General features: G+C 35.6%; 1 protein-coding gene across 4 annotated transcripts in view; it reads right to left on the bottom strand.

Moving 5' to 3' along the window:
• BLTP1 (bridge-like lipid transfer protein family member 1) overlaps window positions 1-20765 on the bottom strand; it is a 205100-nt gene that overhangs the window by 169843 nt on the left and 14492 nt on the right. For all 4 annotated transcript variants that reach the window (XM_024745037.1, XM_024745040.1, XM_024745038.1 and 1 more), the window contains 4 exons: window positions 18287-18416; window positions 14539-14655; window positions 11220-11298; window positions 9991-10055 (listed from right to left, as the gene is read on the bottom strand). In XM_024745037.1, the coding sequence (XP_024600805.1) occupies window positions 9991-10055; window positions 11220-11298; window positions 14539-14655; window positions 18287-18383 (358 nt within the window). In that variant the 5' untranslated portion in view covers window positions 18384-18416. The remainder of the gene's footprint in view (window positions 1-9990; window positions 10056-11219; window positions 11299-14538; window positions 14656-18286; window positions 18417-20765) is intronic.

Genomic DNA, 20765 nt, shown 5'->3' with positions numbered 1-20765 from the left:
ATGACTGTATAAAAATGGAAACAGGATTACTCTCAATTTGATCTTCAACTTGCTGGACACGCACTTCTGATTCTCTTCTTTCAATATAACCGATACAAAAGAATATGGCTACATTAACTTACTAAAGACAACAAGGTACAAAGATAAAGGTATTAATCTCTGAAAGTATTTTGAAAACACTGATAAACACTAAATACTTAATATTAAAACAATGCAAGATCCTCTCAACAATCCCTACCCATTTTCCCAACTGTTTTTTTTTTTTTTGCATTATTTATTATTGATTGTCACCTCCCCCAACTAGAATGTAAACTCCATTAGAGATGATTTTTTCCTGTTGTGTTCACTCTTCTATCCCTGGTGCCTAAAACAGTGCCTGGTATGTAGAAGGGGCTCAATAAATATGTTAAATTCTTAAACAGAAATAATAGATGGGCTTTTAAATTTTAAGTAAGATTGAACAAAATACCTAGATCACTCTTTTCCTTCCAAAAATCACTTTAGAAAAATACTGAAGAAATAGTGAATCTATAAGCACTTTAAAAGCAGCATTTGGTTTCATATTTTTAAATAGAGAGATTTAGCTGAGTTCACACTCAACTTCTTTGTTCTATTGCTTCTATTTGTTTCACCTGAATTACTAATATTCCAGCCAGCAAGCTATGTGATTAAACAGTAAATCAGATCTCCAAGCCTGGTTGATCTCCAAGCTTACATGGCCTTATTCTCTTCAGAGTCTTTGCCCAGGATCTTTTCTGTCAATAATCCCAGCTTTCTGCCATCCCCAGGAATATTCCATATGGCAATTCCCTCTCCATCCGTCAACCCCTATCCCAACAAACACAGATGCAAAAAGGTGGCCCAAGAGCACACCCATAGAGACAGAAACATAGGAAAAAGCACATACACAGAGGTGAGCACACATATACAGAGGGGGGCATTCACTCATTTAAGCACTCAAACACAGAACCACTCACAAGGACAAACACATACATACGTATATATGTACTCTCACAGAGCCACATATGCAGATGCATGAATACAAGTAGTACTGTACTAGCATATTCAGTACTCAGAGCATCACCCTCACAGAGGTAAGTACGTACATACAGAGCCCACATGCAGAGGTACCCCACACACAGACAGGGATACCTTCCCAGGTCAACAGGGCACATCCTGATAAATAAACACCTGCCCTAACAGATAGATGAGCACTCTACCAAAAGACAGATAGGTTTCAAAGGCATGTATCTCTCACATATAGACATGTGAGTACATGCATGCATACCCACACACACACATAACTAAGAAGGACCCTGTGAGAACTTCTCAGAATAGAGAGCCACCCATGTCCTCTGCCTGCCTTTTGTCTCTAGAAAAACTTTAGTCAAAGAATTAATTTAATCAAAGAAGTGGAAAATGCAGAAAGAAAGGGAAATAGTCAAGCAAGACAAAATAATACTTTAGCCATTAAACAAAGTCAAGGACCTTTAGTTCTCCCTCAAGGACTATGGATAATATTCTGAGCCATGTCCTTTGAGCTGTTTTGCAGATACTGAAATCCCCATCAGGTGGAAGAAATTATCTGTATGCTGCCCACAAGCACGCAGACCCCAGACTGATTGGAACCAGAAGGCTGATGATGCTGACTCCCCATTACGTCACCACCAACCAATCAGAAGAATGTCCACAAGCTAATGACAATTTGCTCCTTGAACACTGTAAGATTCCTCACTACCCGCTCCAGGGTGGGACACACAGTCTTGAGGACATTAGCCCATTGTGGCCCCCTTTACCTGGCAAAGTAATAAAGCTATTCCTTTCTACTTCACCCAAAACTCTGTCTCTGAGATTTAATCCAGCACCAGTGTACAGAGGCCTAATTTCAGCAACACACATATACAGCTTTTTTGGGGGGGAAAGAAGAAAGTTGGGGAATCCTACACTAGATTCTCCAGGAATTAGAAAGAGGCAGTAAATAAACAGTAGAAAGGATATAAGATTGGATTCCTGTAACATTATTTACCAATGCTGTGAGCTAAGGCAAGTACCTTAACCACGCTGAGCCTCATTTTTCTCATCTATAAAATGAGAATACCTCTACCTACCTGTAGGATTGCTGTATACCATAAATACTAGTTAGTTCCCTTGACTTTGCAGGTCAAATCCTTACTAGTCATATAAATTATGTATTCACTTTTGATTTGTACTGAATTCTCTTCTTTTTAAATAATTTTTCATTTCATAATATGACATAATGTTCATCATAATAACAAAAGCAGCTCACCTCTATCGAACAGTTGCTATGTTCCAGGAACTGTTCTAGGCACTTTACTCATATAATCTCATTTAATCCTCACAACAACCCTAGCAGTCAGAGCCCAAGATTATATAACTAGGAAGTAGACTAAAATCCAGGCCTCTAAATAGGTTCTTAACCACAAAATAAAATTACTTATCAATTATATTAATAAATGTAATGACTATTTCAAAAGTAAAAAAGTTATTAATCCCTGAAAACAGAAATGTACAAAACGGGTCCAGTTATTTCTTTGCATTTTATAAAAAAAAAAAACTGATCAATAGTCAAAACTTAAATGTAGTATTTAATTGTTAAATTCTGGTAACACTAGATTTCTCACTGACATTTATCTCTCCTGGAAATTTTAAAAGCAGTTTTTAGGTTTCATTCATTCTGATGATACTGGGAGTCAAATGGAAAACTTTATTTTATACATAATTTAAGAAAGGTATAATCAACTGGCTCTTTTAAATCTTCTCTCTACATTAACACTGCTCTACCCTTGAAGGCAGAAATCTTCTCTTTCTCATACTCCTTGTCATCTAACATTCACATAATGGGCTTCCCAAACTCATTTTTTAATAAAATACCCAATAGACAGAAGTATAGACATAAAAGGCTCTTAACAAGCAGTTAATTTATGGAGGAAAAAAGTAAATGAATGTTGTAGAACAGCTTAAGTCTCCTAAGCAAACAGCTAATTGAGACTTCTTGTTTTCCAAAGGGAAATCAGGAAAAAGGCACTTATTTAATTATATAATTGGGACACATGTTATTTGCAGTAAAAAATCTAAAGTGCAGAAGTGCTGACAAAGCCCTGTAATACTTAGAATCGATACTTAGCACAAAGACAAAATAGTCTGCTGACCTTTTAAGAATTGTTCAGTAGAAAGCCCAGAGATAAACCCACGCACATATGGACACCTTATCTTTGATAAAGGAGGCAGGAAGGTACAGTGGAGAAAGGACAGCCTCTTCAATAAATGGTGCTGGGAAAACTGGACAGGTACATGTAAAAGTATGAAATTAGATCACTCCCTAACACCATACACAAAAATAAGCTCAAAATGGATTAAAGACCTAAATTTAAGGCCAGAAACTATCAAACTCTTAGAGGAAAACATAGGAAGAACATTCTATGACATAATCACAGCAAGATCCTTTCTGACCCACCTCCTAGAGTAATGGAAATAAAAACAAAAATAAACAAATGGGACCTAATGAAACTTCAAAGCTTTTGCACAGCAAAGGAAACCATAACCAAGACCAAAAGACAACCCTCAGAATGGGAGAAAACATTTGCAAATGAAGCAACTGACAAAGGATTAATCTCCAAAATTTACAAGCAGCTCATGCAGCTCAATAACAAAAAAACAAACAACCCCATCCAAAAATGGGCAGAAGACCTAAATAGACATTTCTCCAAAGAAGATATACAGAATGCCAACAAACACATGAAAGAATGCTCAACATCATTAATCATTAGAGAAATGCAAATCAAAACTACAATGAGATATCATCTCACACCAGTCAGAATGGCCATCATCAAAAAATCTAGAAACAATAAATGCTGGAGAGGGTGTGGAGAAAAGGGGACACTCTTGCACTGCTGGTGGGAATGTGAATTGGTTCAGCCACTATGGAGAACAGTATGGAGGTTCCTTAAAAAACTACAAATAGAATTACCATATGACCCAGCAATCCCACTACTGGGCATATACCCTGAGAAAACCAAAATTCAAAAAGAGTCATGTACCAAAATGTTCATTGCAGCTCTATTTACAATAGCCCGGAGATGGAAACAACCTAAGCGCCCATCATCGGATGAATGGATAAAGAAGATGTGGCACATATACACAATGGAATATTACTCAGCCTTAAAAAGAAATGAAATTGAGCTATTTGTAATGAGATGGATAGAACTAGAGTCTGTCATACAGAGTGAAGTAAGTCAGAAAGAAAAAGACAAATACCGTATGCTAACACATATATATGGAATTTAAGGGAAAAAAATGTCATGAAGAACCTAGGGGTAAGATAGGAATAAAGACGCAGACCTACTGGAGAACGGACTTGAGGATATGGGGAGGGGGAAGGGTGAGTTTTGACAGGGCGAGAGAGAGTCATGGACATATACACACTAACAAACGTAGTAAGGTAGATAGCTGGGGGGAAGCAGCCGCAAGGCACAGGGATATTAGCTCGGTGCTTTGTGACAGCCTGGAAGGGTGGGATGGGGAGAGTGGGAGGGAGGGAGACGCAAGAGGGAAGACATATGTGAACATATGTATATGTATAGCTGATTCACTTTGTTATAAAGCAGAAACTAACACACCATTGTAAAGCAATTATACCCCAATAAAGATGTTAAAAAAAAAAAAAAAAGAATTGTTCAGGGATTTTTATTTCCTTTATGTATTTAACAAACAAGATCTAGATGCTACAAATTTAAAATTTGTATTTATATTATATTATATTAGGCTAAAACTTATTAGGCTAAAACTTAGGCTAAAACTTCTAAGCAACAAAATAACAGAAAGGGACATACTTTACCATCATCCTTTCGCTTCTCAACAGCCCAAGAATTCCTCTGGATAAGAAGGATGCACGCCTAGTTTGTCAGACTAGTATGAATTTAAACACTATGATATATCACCACATATTAAGAGGCAACTGGCCCTGCTATTTATTTTCCAAAAGAATCCCTTAAAATTAAATACCCTAAAAATAAATTTTTTGACTGATATCCTCATTAAGTGGCCTTTAGCCAACAACCATCTATAACAGATCACTAATTCGTGACCTAGGGCATAATTTACAACAAACTCTATGGTAAATGAATTAGATGTGTTCTGTTTTCTCTTTTTTAAAGGGTTAAACTGGACAAGTGACAACTTTAAATCTTTTCCTGGCTTAAATTATCCCAACCAAGCTCTATGGCATAGTAGTTTCAGCACTTAACACACCTCTTTTCTCATAATAGAGCAGCTCTAAAACTTCCTAATGAAAATCTTGGCCCTACCCACCAATGGGGCCTGTCTCCTTGGAAGGCTAGTGGCCATGTATCTTCTCAGGCACATGCCCCAGTTAGGCTTCTAAATTTTCCACCAAGAATTATCAATCATCTCTACTTCCTGCTTGGTTAACTGTCAAAGCACATGGATCTTTCCTTAATCAGCAAGAAGTAATATCCAGAACGTAAGGTCTTGCTACTGAATAGAGCTCACTATTTTAACCTATATTCCATAATATTGTCCAACTTTTTATCAAAAGCTTACTTTGCAGCCTATTCATTCCTCTACACTATATTCTACTGATAAATTCTGTCCCTTATAAATGCTAGACTAATAATGTACTTAGACCAAACTGCTTATTCCTGCACTGTTATTTGGCATTGTGTCTTTACCTTTGAAGGGTGTAACTGTGAGCACATTGTTAAGAACGTCATCCTTTACAACAAAGAATATCTTTTAAAAGCATATGGAAGAGAAACTTCTTTGACCATTCACCAAAGCTGTGCTATTCATGAGCACATACATTTAAATTTTTAAATGTAGGTAAAACTATGAGCAAATAATTAGAATTATAAAAGTGATAACTGATAAAGTCTACCAACTTTTAACATCACTGTAAAATGGAGGGGTGAGATCTTTTTTCTACTGCAAACTGTTGGCATAAAAAAAAATGAGAAAGAACAATTTGGAAAAAATAATTTAAATGTTATTCAATATTAAGAAAAACATAAAATATCCAAAAATTATGGTAATATTTCTGTTCTACATTATGGACAATTACAGAGGGAGAGCAGAGACACAGATTTATGTTAACATTAAGAGTGACAAAAAGAATTCAAGACACAAAGAAATGACAGGGGAGAGCCAGTCAAGGAAGAGCTAATATTTGAGCTATTACATTAGTCTTGGGTTATGCATCTCAAGTAGTGATTACATTTTGCTATATTCTTTGAAATGAGCTAAGTTCATATCACTCCCCTGCCCAAAAACCTTTCACGGCAGTGGCTGCCAGGTGTTCAATATCCTCCATAACACAGCTTCCAAATTATCCCCTATTATTCCTTTACCTTATATTTACCACCAAATGGAGTTGTTAATTCCTAAACATCCGTTTTCCAACCTTATTGCCATTGGTCAAACCAGTTATTCCATCTGAGCTACCCTCCCACCCACTCCGCCTCTGCATGACACAATCCTACTCACTGTCATCATCAAGCATGCTGCCTAAGAGATGGAACTTTCACAACAGCCCTCCATCTACCATTCTGCTTCTTGACCAATGGGCAGAACTTTCAACATCATCAAACCATGAACCAGCTGGGACCACACCAAGTGGTCCATACGAAAGTTGGTATGGACCAACTTTGAAGATGGTTCTCAGTATTTTTCCTTAACACACACTCATTGCTCCATTTTTTCTTTAATTACAATTGTTTGTACGCATGTATTCCCTCAAGTGGATGTGGATAGCACCTCTTTTTTTTATCCCCCACTCCAACTTAACACAATGATCAGTAAAGTGAATTCAAAATAAAAATCTTTTCAATTAGGTAAAGATTTTTATCAAAAGTTACCTCTTTCCTAAAGAACTTGGGTCAGTTACTCTTGACCCTCATCCATGTGTTTTGGTGAATAGCAATCCACTTTAAGATGTTACATTTCATGATAAAATGAATTATTTTCTTAAAAAAAAAAGACTATAAACAATTTAGGATGGTATTCCCTGTGTCAAAGAAAATTCTGAAATGGGCAATCGCAGTAGGCTTAGTTTAAGTCGTTCAGTTGCCTCTGGATACTGCAAATGTCTTCATTCCTCCCCATAAGCTGTGATCAGTGTTTATCCATAAGAATCTCTAAGGAAAATTCTTAGGCCACATTTGACAAGGTTGTCTTATAAATATAAGAAGCACTAGACTGGAAGTTAGGAGACCTGGGTTTTTGTCCCAATTTTACCAGCTATAATCACAGTAGTTTCTGATTTTCCATCTGCCAAATGAGGGGTTTTGAGAACATTAATTGTTTCCAAATTGGTAACAGATTTTGAGAAAAATTGGTTGTTTCCTAACTGTGTTCCTTGGAATCCTGGGGTAAAAAGCATGGGGTGGAGGTGCCCTAAGGCCGAATGGGCTTCCTCACCCCACCGCCCCCTACAGCTTTATCAGTTCACATGAACATTTTAAAACACTAAAAAAAAAAAAAAATTGGGAATAAAATTCCTAATATAAATATACAAATAGTTTTTTTTTATCACAAACAAGCTATATAAATGAAGAGAATTTTTGTTTCAGCTCCACTGTAGTAACCTTGTTAACAACAAAGCTTATGTTAACTAAACATGTAAAGAGAAAAAAAAGAAGATTAAATCAAAACAGCAAGTCACCTAACAGACTACAAGATTAAAAGAAGCATGATGTGCTGAGGAAAAATATTCTCCTAAAGTAATCTATCTCTAAGGGACAAATCAGATGGACTTTTCGAACTAAATCAGAGGCAGAAATACTGGGCCTGCACAAAGTTAAGTAAATGTGTTAGAAGCTGGGACTGAGCTCAAAAAAACTTGGCTCTCAGGAATGAGCTTTAACCATCTCTAAAGTGTAAGATATCTTTACTTAACTGCCACCTTTAAGACTTAAAAATTAAAAAAAAAAAGGCAAGAAAATTCTCTCCACAACATTTAACATGGTTAACAGTGTAGCAAAGTGACTCAAAATTTTGAATTTATTCAGATTTCATAAAAAGTCAAAACTTAAAAGATTCCCAATGCACTAACATAATATCTAAAGAACATTTTTTTTTTTTCCTGTGAGAATGCTTCTAGTAAATGCTAAGAAAAGAGGTAAAAAGGTTGGTTTAACAACTGATATTCTAAAATCACAGACTGAAGACTGGTAATAACATACAGCCAGCCATTCTTAATCACAGATGAAAGATTGTAAAAATCCTATTCCAAAGTCCCACAGAATACTTTTATCATATGAAGTCACTCAGCCTCTGTTCAAAATTATCTAATGTACAACTCTAATTTTTAGAAAACCTTTTCCAGACATGAAATTTGCCAATATTTCTTCTAATCATTCTGATTTCATTACCTCTTCAGATGTCAAATTGTAACCAACTAATGCCAACCTTTTCAAGGTAGAGTACATTATTACGTATTATATAGGAGGGGCAAAAGATACGTGGGAGCAAGGAAATGACAGTTTAAAAAAAGACTAAACAATGGTGAAACAATAGCAAAATCTAAAAGTAATTTAGGATAGCTCAAAGTTTTGATAAGTTTTAAAACTTTTGGAAATTTAAATCTATTTTCCTATACAAACAAGTTATATACGATGGTAAAATTCCGAGATGAGCTCACACACACACACACACACACACACACACAAAACCCAACATTTAATTGCAAAATTCCAAAGTTATACAGAGCCAACCACCATTTCAGAATCTCAATGGGGTGCCAGAAACAGAGGTCTTCATCACAAAGAAAAGGTGGAAGGGTTTCGTCCTCTTTTGACCTTACACTCCCAGGTCCCACTTAAAATCTCTGTAGTTATCAAAGTATGGTCCAGGGACCTCTGGGGAGATACTGAAACCCTTTCCGGAGGACCACAAAGTCAGAATTATTTTCATAGTATTATACTAAGATGTTTGACTTTTTCTCATTCTCCCATGAGTGGACAGTGGAGTTTTTTAAAGGCTACATGAAGTATATGGTACAGACTGAATATAAAAGCAGAGGTGAGAATTCAATTATCTTCCATTAGGATATTTCAAATATTTGCAAAATATAAAACAGTGTCACTCTTTTCACTAATTTATTTGCTTTGGAAAAGTTATTCTTCATTAAGATTGTTATTTATTTTAATATGTAATGGATTTATGATAGGTATTTTTAATGAAATAAAAATGTTTCTATAATGATCAGGCTTAATTTTGAATGCAGTAAATATAAATAGATATAACTTACATGAATAAAAGCTCTTTGGAATCCTCAATAATTTAGAACAATGTAATAGGTTCCTGAGATCAAAAATATTTGAGAATCAATATTCTAGAAAGTAAAGACAAGGTGTACTCTCCTTGAGGCCACTGGTGTGGTTAATGTAGAGAAGGAAGGGTACATTCACAGACAGGAACACCTACAGTTGTGAAATGAAGATTTGAGGACAATATTCTGAGAGAAAATTCTGATGATAAAAAGCAGAACCAGAAGAGAGTCAAAGTCTGCAATTCCTCTTTTCTGCTCATCCTTACCATAGTAGATAAATGAGAATTAGTCACAATGTCACGTAAAAGTATAAATAAAGTCAAAGAAGCTGAAAAGTAAGAGAAGTGTCTTAGTAGAATGATTAAAGAGTGCTAGGAAGGCCACTCTAACCACAGTATGAGATTAAGTCCATAGATGTAATAGGAGGTAAGGGTGGAAATGTGGGTAAGGGTCATACTGAGAAAAACCCTAAGTAAATAACAGGCTAAAGAAACTACATTTAACCATGCAAGAGGAAAGCTGCTGAAGGATTTCCAGCCAAGGGGTATTAAAATCAGTTCTGTAAACTCCAAAGCTTTTTAAAATATTTTTAACTGTTACAAAATGTGAGACATTCCAACATCTACAAATGAAAATTCTGATTATATGATTGAAGATTTCAAACACATGAAAAAATGAAAGCTCACCATGTTGTTTCTGCTTTGGGTTATACATTTTCCACCACCGAAAAATTATAAATCCATCTTGAATTCTAAGCAAGATAAATTACAGAAATGAAAGCTTAAGTAACAATTTACTTAACTCATTTCTTAATTAGTTATTATAAAATGCAAGCAATTGATAATAAGGAAATACACAAAATTTTCAACAGCACACTAGCATACCAAGATGTTTCATAATCTTCTAGTTAAGAAAGGAAAAGAAGATTTGCAAAGCTCTCAGATTCTTCTATTTAGGTAAACTGTAATACCACATTACATTTAACAGGAAAATAAAGTGTTAACAGAAAAAACTTTTTCTTTTATAAATTAAAAATTTTTTAATTTAAAAAAGGAGTTAAAATTATATAAACTAAAAGCCAAATCTTCAAAGGGGGATTTTAGCACACTAAGGGAAAACTTTTAAAGATTTTCTTTCATTTCTACAATGATACAACACTTCATATCCCAGAAGCATGGAATTATAGCCTAACTTTTACTTTTTACTTTTAACTTGGAAATAATTTTAGACTCACAAAGAAGTTAACTCTCCGTTATAAGTGAGGTACGAGGGCTGCCAAACCCTAGCACCTCTCAACTAATTCCATATCTTCAAGTTTTATCTAAGTAACAAATTTTAAGCAAATCACAAAAATAAGAGTAAGCTTTTCTTTCAAGGCTTACAGAAGACAAAATATATCAAACATATGAACTATCATTTCTTATTATATTCAGATTTCATTTCCGCCTTAAGGTAAAATTAGAAATGCTAGTAAGCGCTAAAAAATTCTAAAAACTGACTATCTATACTAAGGAACTAATGGATGAGAGTTATCAACGTCTCCGATCCTTGCTTACATAAAAAATGACCACAATGAATTCTACAACAAAAATGGTCAGGTAATCTAATGGCTCAATATTTAAAACTACAGATGATATAAGATTATTCATTTCCATAAGCTGCTATTCAATAATATTTTGCCAGCTTAAACCTTAGCTAAATTAATCCACTGATAGAAATATTTAAAAAAATCAATTCACCAAGTATGAGTCACTGAAGAAAATGATTTTTGATTTATGACTTTATTTGAAAAGGCCAACATTTCTAATATGAAAAAGCAAGTCATATTCAATACAGTATCATAATCAAAAAAAATTTTGAAATATTTCAAATTTGTTTAAGATGGGCCCAGATTTATTTATTTATTTATTCTTACCTAATAGACATGTCTTCTGTAATGTAATAGATTTCACGAACCATGACTTTTCCAGAAAGAACAGAGAAAGAAAAGGAGCCTATTGTAGGGAAAAAACAACAGCAATTAATGTAATTGTTTTGAAAGACAGTAGAGCCCTTAAAGCTTTAAATGCTCCTAGCATTCAATTTACTCAATAATTAAATGTTCTCTCCCTACGCCCTTTCTGATATCCTTAAAGCCTTACTAACCTTCTAACATTTTTCCCTCAAATATAACAAAAAGTGCCATACATATCATCACTATGAACTGAGCTACTAAATAACTATATGAGAACATTATTTTATTTTATTTTATTTTTTGAGAACACTAGTTTAAACAGCTACTTCCTATGGATAATTCCCTTAATTAGGCATAGCCATTAAATAAATCCAAAGCAGTGCAGGGGGCAGACAGGAGAAAGAAGAAGAACTACAATCCTGCAGCCTGTGGAACAAAATCCACATTCACAGAAAGACAGACAAGATGAAAAGGCAGAGGGCTATATACCAGATGAAGGAACAAGATAAAACCCCAGAAAAACAACTAAATGAAGTGGAGATAGGCAACCTTCCAGAAAGAGAATTCAGAATAATGACAGTGAAGATGATCCAGGACCTCAGAAAAAGAATGGAGGCAAAGATCGAGAAGATGCAAGAAATGTTTAACAAAGACCTAGAATAATTAAAGAACAAACAAACAGAGATGAACAATACAATAACTGAAATGAAAACTACACTAGAAGGAATCAATATCAGAATAACTGAGGCAGAAGAAGGGATAAGTGACCTGGAAGACAGAATGGTGGCATTCACTGCTGCGAAACAGAATAAAGAAAAAGGAATGAAAAGAAATGAAGACAGCCTAGGAGACCTCTGGGACAGCATTAAACGCAACAACATTCACATTATAGCGGTCCCAGAAGGAGAAGAGAGAAAGGACCAGAGAAAATATTTGAAGAGATTATAGTCAAAAACTTCCCTAACATGGGAAAGGATATAGCCACCCAAGTCCAGGAAGCGCAGCGAATCCCATACAGGATAAACCCAAGGAGAAACACATCGAGACACATAGTAATCAAATTGGCAAAAATTAAAGACAAAGAAAAATTATTAAAAGCAGGAAGGGAAAAGCGACAAATAGCATACAAGGGAACTCCCATAAGGTTAACAGCTGATTTCTCAGCAGAAACTCTACAAGCCAGAAGGGAGTGGCGTGATATACTTAAAGTGATGAAAGGGAAGAAACTACGACTACCCTACCAGCAAGATTACTTTTGACACAACAGGCCAGATAGATTTAACTGATATTTATAGGACATTGCATCCAAAAACAGCAGATTACACTTTCTTCTCAAGTGCGCATGGAACATTCTCCAGGATAGATCACATCTTGGGTCACAAATGAAGCCTCAGTAAATTTCAGAAAAATGAAATCATATCAAGCATCTTGTCTGACCACGACACTATGAGATTAGAACTCAATTACAGGGAAAAAACATGTAAAAAACACATACACATGGAGACTAAACAATACGTTACTAAATAACCAAGAGATCACTGAAGAAATCAAAGAGGAAATCAAAAAATACCTACAGACAAATGACAATGAAAACACGACGATCCAAAACCTATGGGATGCAGCAAAAGCAGTTCTAAGAGGGAAGTTTATAGCTATACAAGCCTACCTCGAGAAACAAGAAAAACCTCAAGTAAACAATCAAAACTTACACCTAAAGGAACCAGAGAATGAAGAACAAACAAAACCCAAAGTTAGCAGAGGGAATTACATTTCTCCAAAAAAGACATACAGATGGTCAAGAAGCACATGAGAAGGTGCTCAACATCACCAATTATGAGAGAAATGCAAAGCAAAACTACAATGAGGTATCACCTCACACCAGTTAGAATGGGCATCATCAGAAAATCTACAAACAACAAATGCTGGAGAGGGTGTGGAGAAAAGGGAACCCTCTTGCTCTGTTGGTGGGAATGTAAATTGATACAGTCACTATGGAGAACAGTAGGGAGGTTCCTTAAAAAACTAAATATAGAATTACCATATGATCCAGCAATCCCACTACTGAGCTCATACCCAGAGAAAACCATAATTCAAAGAGACACATGCACCCCAATGTTCATTGCAGCACTATTTACAATAGCCAGGTCATGGAAGCAACCTAAATGCCCATCGACAGACGAATGGATAAAGAAGTAGTGGTACATATATACAATGGAATATCACTCAGCCATAGAAAGGAACGAAATTGAGTCATTTGTTGAGACGTGGATGGATCTAGAGACTGTCATACAGAGAGAAGTAAGTCAGAAAGAGAAAAACAAATATCGTATATTAACACATGTATGTGGAACCTAGAAAAATGGTACAGATGAACCGGTTTGCACGGCAGAAGTTGAGACACAGATGTAGAGAACAAACGTATGGACACCAAGGGGCGAAAACCGCAGTGTGGTGGGGATAGTGGTGTGCTGAATTGGGTGATTGGGATTGATATAGATACACTGATGTGTATAAAATTGATGACTAATAAGAACCTTCAGTATAAAAAACAAACAAACAAAAAACCCAAAGCAGTGACTAATTCACCATTCTGCTCCATTAATTTGGGTGACTCCAAGAACCAGTCATTGCCTCAAATTAATGAAAGAGTACTTACGTTTGAGAGAAGTTTTATTTATGACCACTAAGAGGTACTCAACTCTAAGGAAGATCAGAAACATTCTATCTGCTGACTCCTCACCCCTTTTTCCCAGTGGTTTAGGGCTTTCTAAGGCATATAACTTCCTAACACACCCTCCTATCTATCTGCAAACTTCCCATTTATAAGTAGTCAAGCTAAATTAATAAAGAAGGCTACAAAATGAAATACACAAGATGATTCCACTTACAGTTATAGATTTTTTAGGTATCAGTTTAAAAAAAAACAGTAAAACTTCATCAAGCATTAGAAATTTTCTTTGGATAGCAGGACCTCAAGAAACTTCTAGTTCCATATTTTGTATGTCTAGATTTTTCAAATTATTTTAATGATTATCTCTTATGAGCCAAAAAAAAAAAAGGCTTAGAAACACTTTAAGAAATAAGAATGAGGTAAAGGACATAACCAAGTGGTAGTTCAACTCTACTTGAAGTATATGCTATATGAGAGAAATTCCAGTTAGATTAGTTTAACTTTCATAAAACAAAGGTAAATTCTTAAAGCTACTATCTGTTTATAAAATACATATTTACAATATACATCTCAAGATTACACAGAAGAAAAAAATTACTCAAAACTTACCAATATGGATATAGCCATGCTTGTATAATCTGTTAAGAACCAGTGTTAAAATAAGACCAACATTCCGAGAATTATAATACGTGAGATAAATAATCCATCCACAGGACAAAATGGTAGCTGTTGGGAGAAAAAAATGCAAAAAATAAAGGATCTCACTATACATTTCCTTTGATCATCTTAGTATCTCAATAAAACTTTGTTAGTGAAAGATCATTTATCATGTTCAGAAACAAGAGGATTTAATTCCGTATGGTAAAATGTCCTTTTACAATTTAATAACTTGAATTTTCAAAACCAGAAGTTGATTCTTTATCCAACTTTCTTCGTTCTCTGTAAGTCATTAGCCAGAAAAACACAGATTTCAATCAGATGAAGTAAAGCAATGTTTCAAGTAAAACTGCTTTCCTTTTTTTCCTGTTTTCTTTTTCACTCCTTTGTACTGCTTTAGTTATTAAACATACACAAAGATGTTCTGGGACGAAAAAGCCCATATTTCTGAATATTATTAAAAAAAACTACCTTTATTAGGCTAAAAGCTCACTTCTAATACAGTCCACTTAAAAATAAAGAAAACGTTTTTTTTTACATCATAGAAAAGTCACTTTTTAAAAAAATTAATTTATTTATTTTATTTTTGGCTGTATTGGATCTTTGTTGCTGCGCACAGGCTTTCTCTAGTTGTGGCGAGCGGGGCTACTCTTCATTGCGGGGTGCGGGCTTCTAATTGCGGTGGCTTCTCTTGTTGTGGAGCATGGGCTCCAGGCGCACGGGCTTCAGTAGTTGTGGCACATGGGCTCAGTAGCTGTGGCTCACGGGATCTAGAGTGCAGGCTCAGTAGTTGTGGCACACGGGCTTAGCTGCTCCACAGCATGTGGGATCTTCCTGGATCAGGGCTTGAACCCGTGTCCCCTGCACTGGCAGGTGGATTCTTAACCACTGTACCACCAGGGAGGGAAGCCCGAAAAGTCACTTTTTAAAAAAATCAACAGTCTCTGCTTTTAAAGTACTATTTGAAAAAAGTGACAATTTTAACCTACTTCAAGATATATCTATATTAAATAGGCCACCAAATACTATTTTGCTGCAATTGATAAGACAATAACTTACTTTTAAAGAACACCAGTAAATATTACTACAGTAAACGATATTCTAAATTTGATCATGAGTTTTTCATGAAAAGTTTATGATCACTTATAAAATTCATAATATTCCCAAAAAACCTAGTTCGTAAACACACAAAACGTGAAACACAAGAAAGTATTTTTCAATAAATTTTCTTTTACTTACCCATTTAAATAGTATAACTATTTTCTAGATTAAGACAGTAACATAAAGCAATTTAATATGTGTAACCTTTTAGCACCATCATATTAAGTTCGTAAAATTTTTTAAAAATTATTTAACATAGGGCTTCCCTGGTGGTACAGTGGTTGAGAGTCCACCTGCCGATGCAGGGGACACGGGTTCGTGCCCCGGTCCGGGAGGATCCCACATGCCGTGGAGCGGCTGGGCCCGTGAACCATGGCCGCTGAGCCTGCGCGTCCGGAGCCTGTGCTCCGCAACAGGAGAGGCCACAGCAGTGAGAGGCCCGCGTACCGCAAAACAACAACAAAAAATTATTTAACATAGATAAAACAAAGCAGTCATTGAGAGTCAAAATACAACATTCCTCAAGGTAGCTTAGATTGATGGTAATAGCTCTGAGGTAGCAAATGCTATGATTTGCCCATAAAAATTATTTCTAGAACAATTCTTTTGAACACTTATTTTCATAGTACAACATTGTTTTAAGCTAAAGTCATTTTGCATTAATTTTTACTGCAAATCACCGTGCGAAGAGCAGGTAGTTACGGGCCCTTCAGAAAGGCAAAAGGTATTTGCTGAGGACTTCCCTGGTGGCGCAGTGGTTGAGAGTCCGCCTGCAGATGCAGGGGACATGGGTTTGTGCCCCGGTCCGGGAAGATCCCGCATGCCGTGGAGCAGCTGGGCCCGTGAGCCATGGCCGCTGAGCCTGCGCGTCTGGAGCCTGTGCTCCGCAACGGGAGAGGCCACAACAGTGAGAGGCCCGCGTACCGTTAAAAAAAAAAAAAAAGGTATTTGCTGAGAAAGTACGCTTCTTTCCCAGAGAGTAACCACCTGAGGATTACGGCCTTTTCACTGTACCATGTCCCCCCATCCCCTTCAAAAGCATAAGGCCATTAGTAAAACAGAGGGATTAAACAATCCCTCAAGGTTTTTCTGGTCGTTGCTATTATTTCCACCTTAAAGAAAGGAGCTGTATACAATGAGAAATTCAAGGTGACAGGAGAAGGGGCACCTAGGAAATAAGAAAGGATTCTGCCGGGACTTCCCTGGTGGTCCAGTGGGTAAGACTCCACACTCCCAACGCAGTGGGCCCAGGTTTGATCCCTGGTTGGGAACTAGATCCCGCATGCATGCTGCAACTAAGAGTCCGCATGCTGCAACTAAAGATCCCGTATGCTGCTATGAAGATCCCGATTGCTGCAACTAAGACCCAGCACAGCCAAAATAAATAAATAAATGTTAAAAAGGAAAAAAGAAAGAATTCTGCCTGTAATTAAACTAAAAGGTAATTTTTAAATGCTGCTTTTATGAAGTTATATTTCATAGTATTGTTTTGCATTTCATTTTATTTTTCGTTAATGATAATTTACAGTAGTTCATGTTTGTCAATTAGGAAAAAAAAAACTTGAAGTTGAAATGGTAATCCAATCCTACCTACAAATCATGAATCATTATAATTCCCTTCATATACACTTCACCTCTGCCGTAACCCTACCATGCATCCTGCAGTGTCATGAAAGAAGCATACGCCTGTACTCAGAAAAAAACAGCTGTGTAACCTGTGTGAGTTAATTAATCCTTATGGGCCTCAATTCCCCAACATGTTAATAGGAAAATAACACCTACCCTCATAAGTCTGCTGTGAGCATTAAGTGAGACAACATATGCAAAATGCCTGTGGCATGTGGCACACAAAGGATGCTCAATAAATATTACCTCAATAAATATTACCATTACCCTCCCTTTCCTCTCCCACCCCATCTTACCCTTCCTACTTTCCTCTCTGTATCTTTCTAATTCCCATGCTAAAATTCAAATCAAACACCATTCTTCCACAAAACATCCTGGGCAGTAACAGCCTACAGTAATCTCTCCCTTCCTTGGTATTTTATTTGTATTTCTTCTTATTTGTTCATACTCATTCATTCACTCGTATTTCTTCCCTCTCTCTGCAATTTAAGTATACACTGTCTTGTATTATTTGTGTACACCTAGAAAAGTTCGGCAATATAAGACAAAAAAACTTATTACTGGAAAAGCCCACTGTCAAGTGCATAAAGAGTGAGGAAAGAGATGAGAAGATTAATTAGGCAAAAACATATTTACCACAAGGATTTATCACTTTTATAATAAAACAAAAGTGTTTGATTGTATGTTGGGATGGGGAATGGAAGAGCTGATCTGAAACAGAAAAGATAAGCTATGTCTTTCTTCTCATCCCACTTCTCCTAAGTCAGACAAGGAGGCAGTCTAAGGAAAACAGCCTTCCAGAGCAGTTTCCAGAGCAAATATTCATAGAAGCATAGATTAAAATCTTCTCCCCAAAAAAAAAAACAAATGGTACTGCAAGCATTCTAACTTCAGTCAACCACTGCTTAAAATCTGGCAGCTGTTAATCCATACACAAAAAACAATAAAGTAGAAGAAGATATATTCTACTTACCAACAAGAAGCCAAACAACATTGGAATTGTGCTCTGTAAGAAAATCTTCTAATTGAGTGATACTAGGAACAATACTCTCATTCTTCCTTTGATCCATTACTTAAGTTTTTCCAGAATAGCATCTAAGGGCCTGAAAGAGTTCAAAGGTTAAATTTAGAACTTAACCTATGTAAGGGGAAAATAAGGTGAATTTAATAAAAGTGAAAGTTTATTAAATCATATTCTGCTTTCTTCAATAAGAAGAAATTTGTTATATTTGCAAAAATATAACAAACAACAAACATGTCCACATTTCTACATAAAATATAAAACAATGTATCATATTTTTAATGTCCTGATTTCACCATTCTAAGTATGAATAGAAACTCAGGTTCATATACTATACTCTGGCTCAAAATAAGAGGGACATAATTATTTTTAAATCTAATCTAAGATATTTATCTTAACAATAAAGGTGTAAGTATTAATCATCTACATTAGACAAATTCACCTAGACTTGTCCTAAAAACTGCTACTTAATAATAATATATTTATATATTAAGTTGTATTAACCCTTCTTAACCTCTATCAGCTGTGCATTTCCATTATTCCATGGAGAAACAATCTTCCTAGTTTAGATTCACTCTGGATAGTTTGGACAGTAAGCAGATCTGCTGCTACCGGATGCTCAGGATAAATTACAACATATGTCAAATTGTGATCAGACATGAAAAATGTATACGTGTGTGTGTGTGTGTGTGTGTGTATGTAAGAGTGTGTGTGTGTGTGTGTGCGTGTGTGTACGTACTGAGAATGAGCAAAAAGTGAGGAATGAAAGTTTTGATTTTATGATCTAAGAAACAAGAGAATTATCCCTCTGATAATACAGTATTAGCATGACTAACCCAACCCACCTATAACAAAATTATCTTGTGATAAATCAGAAAAAGGGGGGACAGAAGCTAGACAAAGAAAGCCATGCAGTTAATAATCCCTTAAGACCAAACAGTATATGTGACTTTTATGAACAACTAGAAAAACAGATTTTAAAACAGGAAGAATATGTGAGGACAACTTTCTAGATGAAATTCAGTACAGTTAGCTTGTCAACTTAAAAGTGTTTTCTGTTTACTCGCCACAAATCTATCTTCATAGATCACAAAACAAGTTTAAAAACTGGGTGAAACAACATTGCAAGATACTATCTACAAGAGATTACAATATTTCATATTTCTACATTGTTGAAATCAGTATAATTTAAAGGCAAATTAAACATGCATTTTTTAAAAATGAAGAGCTCAGTAATAAAAGGTTAATATTAAAAGTGATATGCAAACCTAAGGGCAAGATGGCTAGAGAAATTTTTTTAATGTTTTCAGTAAACCTTTTTTCCTATGTTTTAGAGAGTAAAAAATGTTCACATATTGAAAATACTGGTGGTGGCCAAAGGCGTGGGGTGGCGGAAATGATTGAAGATGTTCAAAGGGTACAAACTTCCAGTTATAAGATAAATAAGTTCTGGGAGTGTAATGAACAGCATGGTGACTATAGTTAACAATACTGTATTGCATATTTGAAAGTTGCTAAGAGATCTTAAAATTTCACATCACAAAAACGAACAACGTGTAACTATGCAAAGTGATAGATGTTATTTAAACTTACTGTGGCAATCATTTTGCAATATATACATATATCAAATCATTATGTTGTATACATTAAACTAATACAATGTTATATGTCAATTATGTTTCAATAAAACTGGGAAAAATGCTGTATTTTTCAAGGCTTTGAAAAATCTGTCAACTAGCAACCTAAAATTTGGAGGCTAACTTTTACAACATGAGCTTCCTTTCTTCCCTTTTCAGTTTTGTAGACTAGAAGAAGTAAAATTTTTAAAAGAGAGAAAACACTTTGAAAAGACCTATAATCTAAAACCAAATATTTACATATTATGTTTTACATATTATAAAATAACATCTATACCTATTTCATACTTATTTTTACCATTTTACAGATGTATCACCAGCACACTGCTGAGGATGAAAAGAGCACGTGGTGACTCCTAGGGGATGCTCCATGAGGGATGTACCCTGGCATTCAGATCTCCACATAAAAGGGAAAGTGATCTATCTACCAAAAGGATCTACAGTCCTCATGCAAAATCACCTGGACCACCCACCACTGGAACAACCCACAAAGAGAATGTAATTAGGAAGAGGGTATTCAAGTTACCAAGAGAGAAAAATGCAGTATCACACAGTTTTAACCAACATTTGTCCAATTACTAGTTAATGCAAAACCTTTAAGAGAAATCAACAGACAAAGCCTCAATAGTTAAAAGAACATATTTTGAGCAAATACAGAAGTAAAGGCTAAGACTTAACAAGAGCCCTAAAGTAAACAGTAGACCTTCTGGCATAAAGTAAGTGAGTAAAAACAACACTGGACACAGAAAATCCAGACTGAAACGGGGCTATATGCCTTGCCACACTGTTTAAGT

This window comes from Neophocaena asiaeorientalis, unplaced genomic scaffold, assembly GCF_003031525.2.
Source record: "Neophocaena asiaeorientalis asiaeorientalis breed wild unplaced genomic scaffold, Neophocaena_asiaeorientalis_V1.1 scaffold65, whole genome shotgun sequence".
In the NCBI taxonomy this organism is placed as follows: Eukaryota; Metazoa; Chordata; class Mammalia; order Artiodactyla; family Phocoenidae; genus Neophocaena; species Neophocaena asiaeorientalis.
This window is presented reverse-complemented; position numbering and strand designations above follow the sequence as displayed.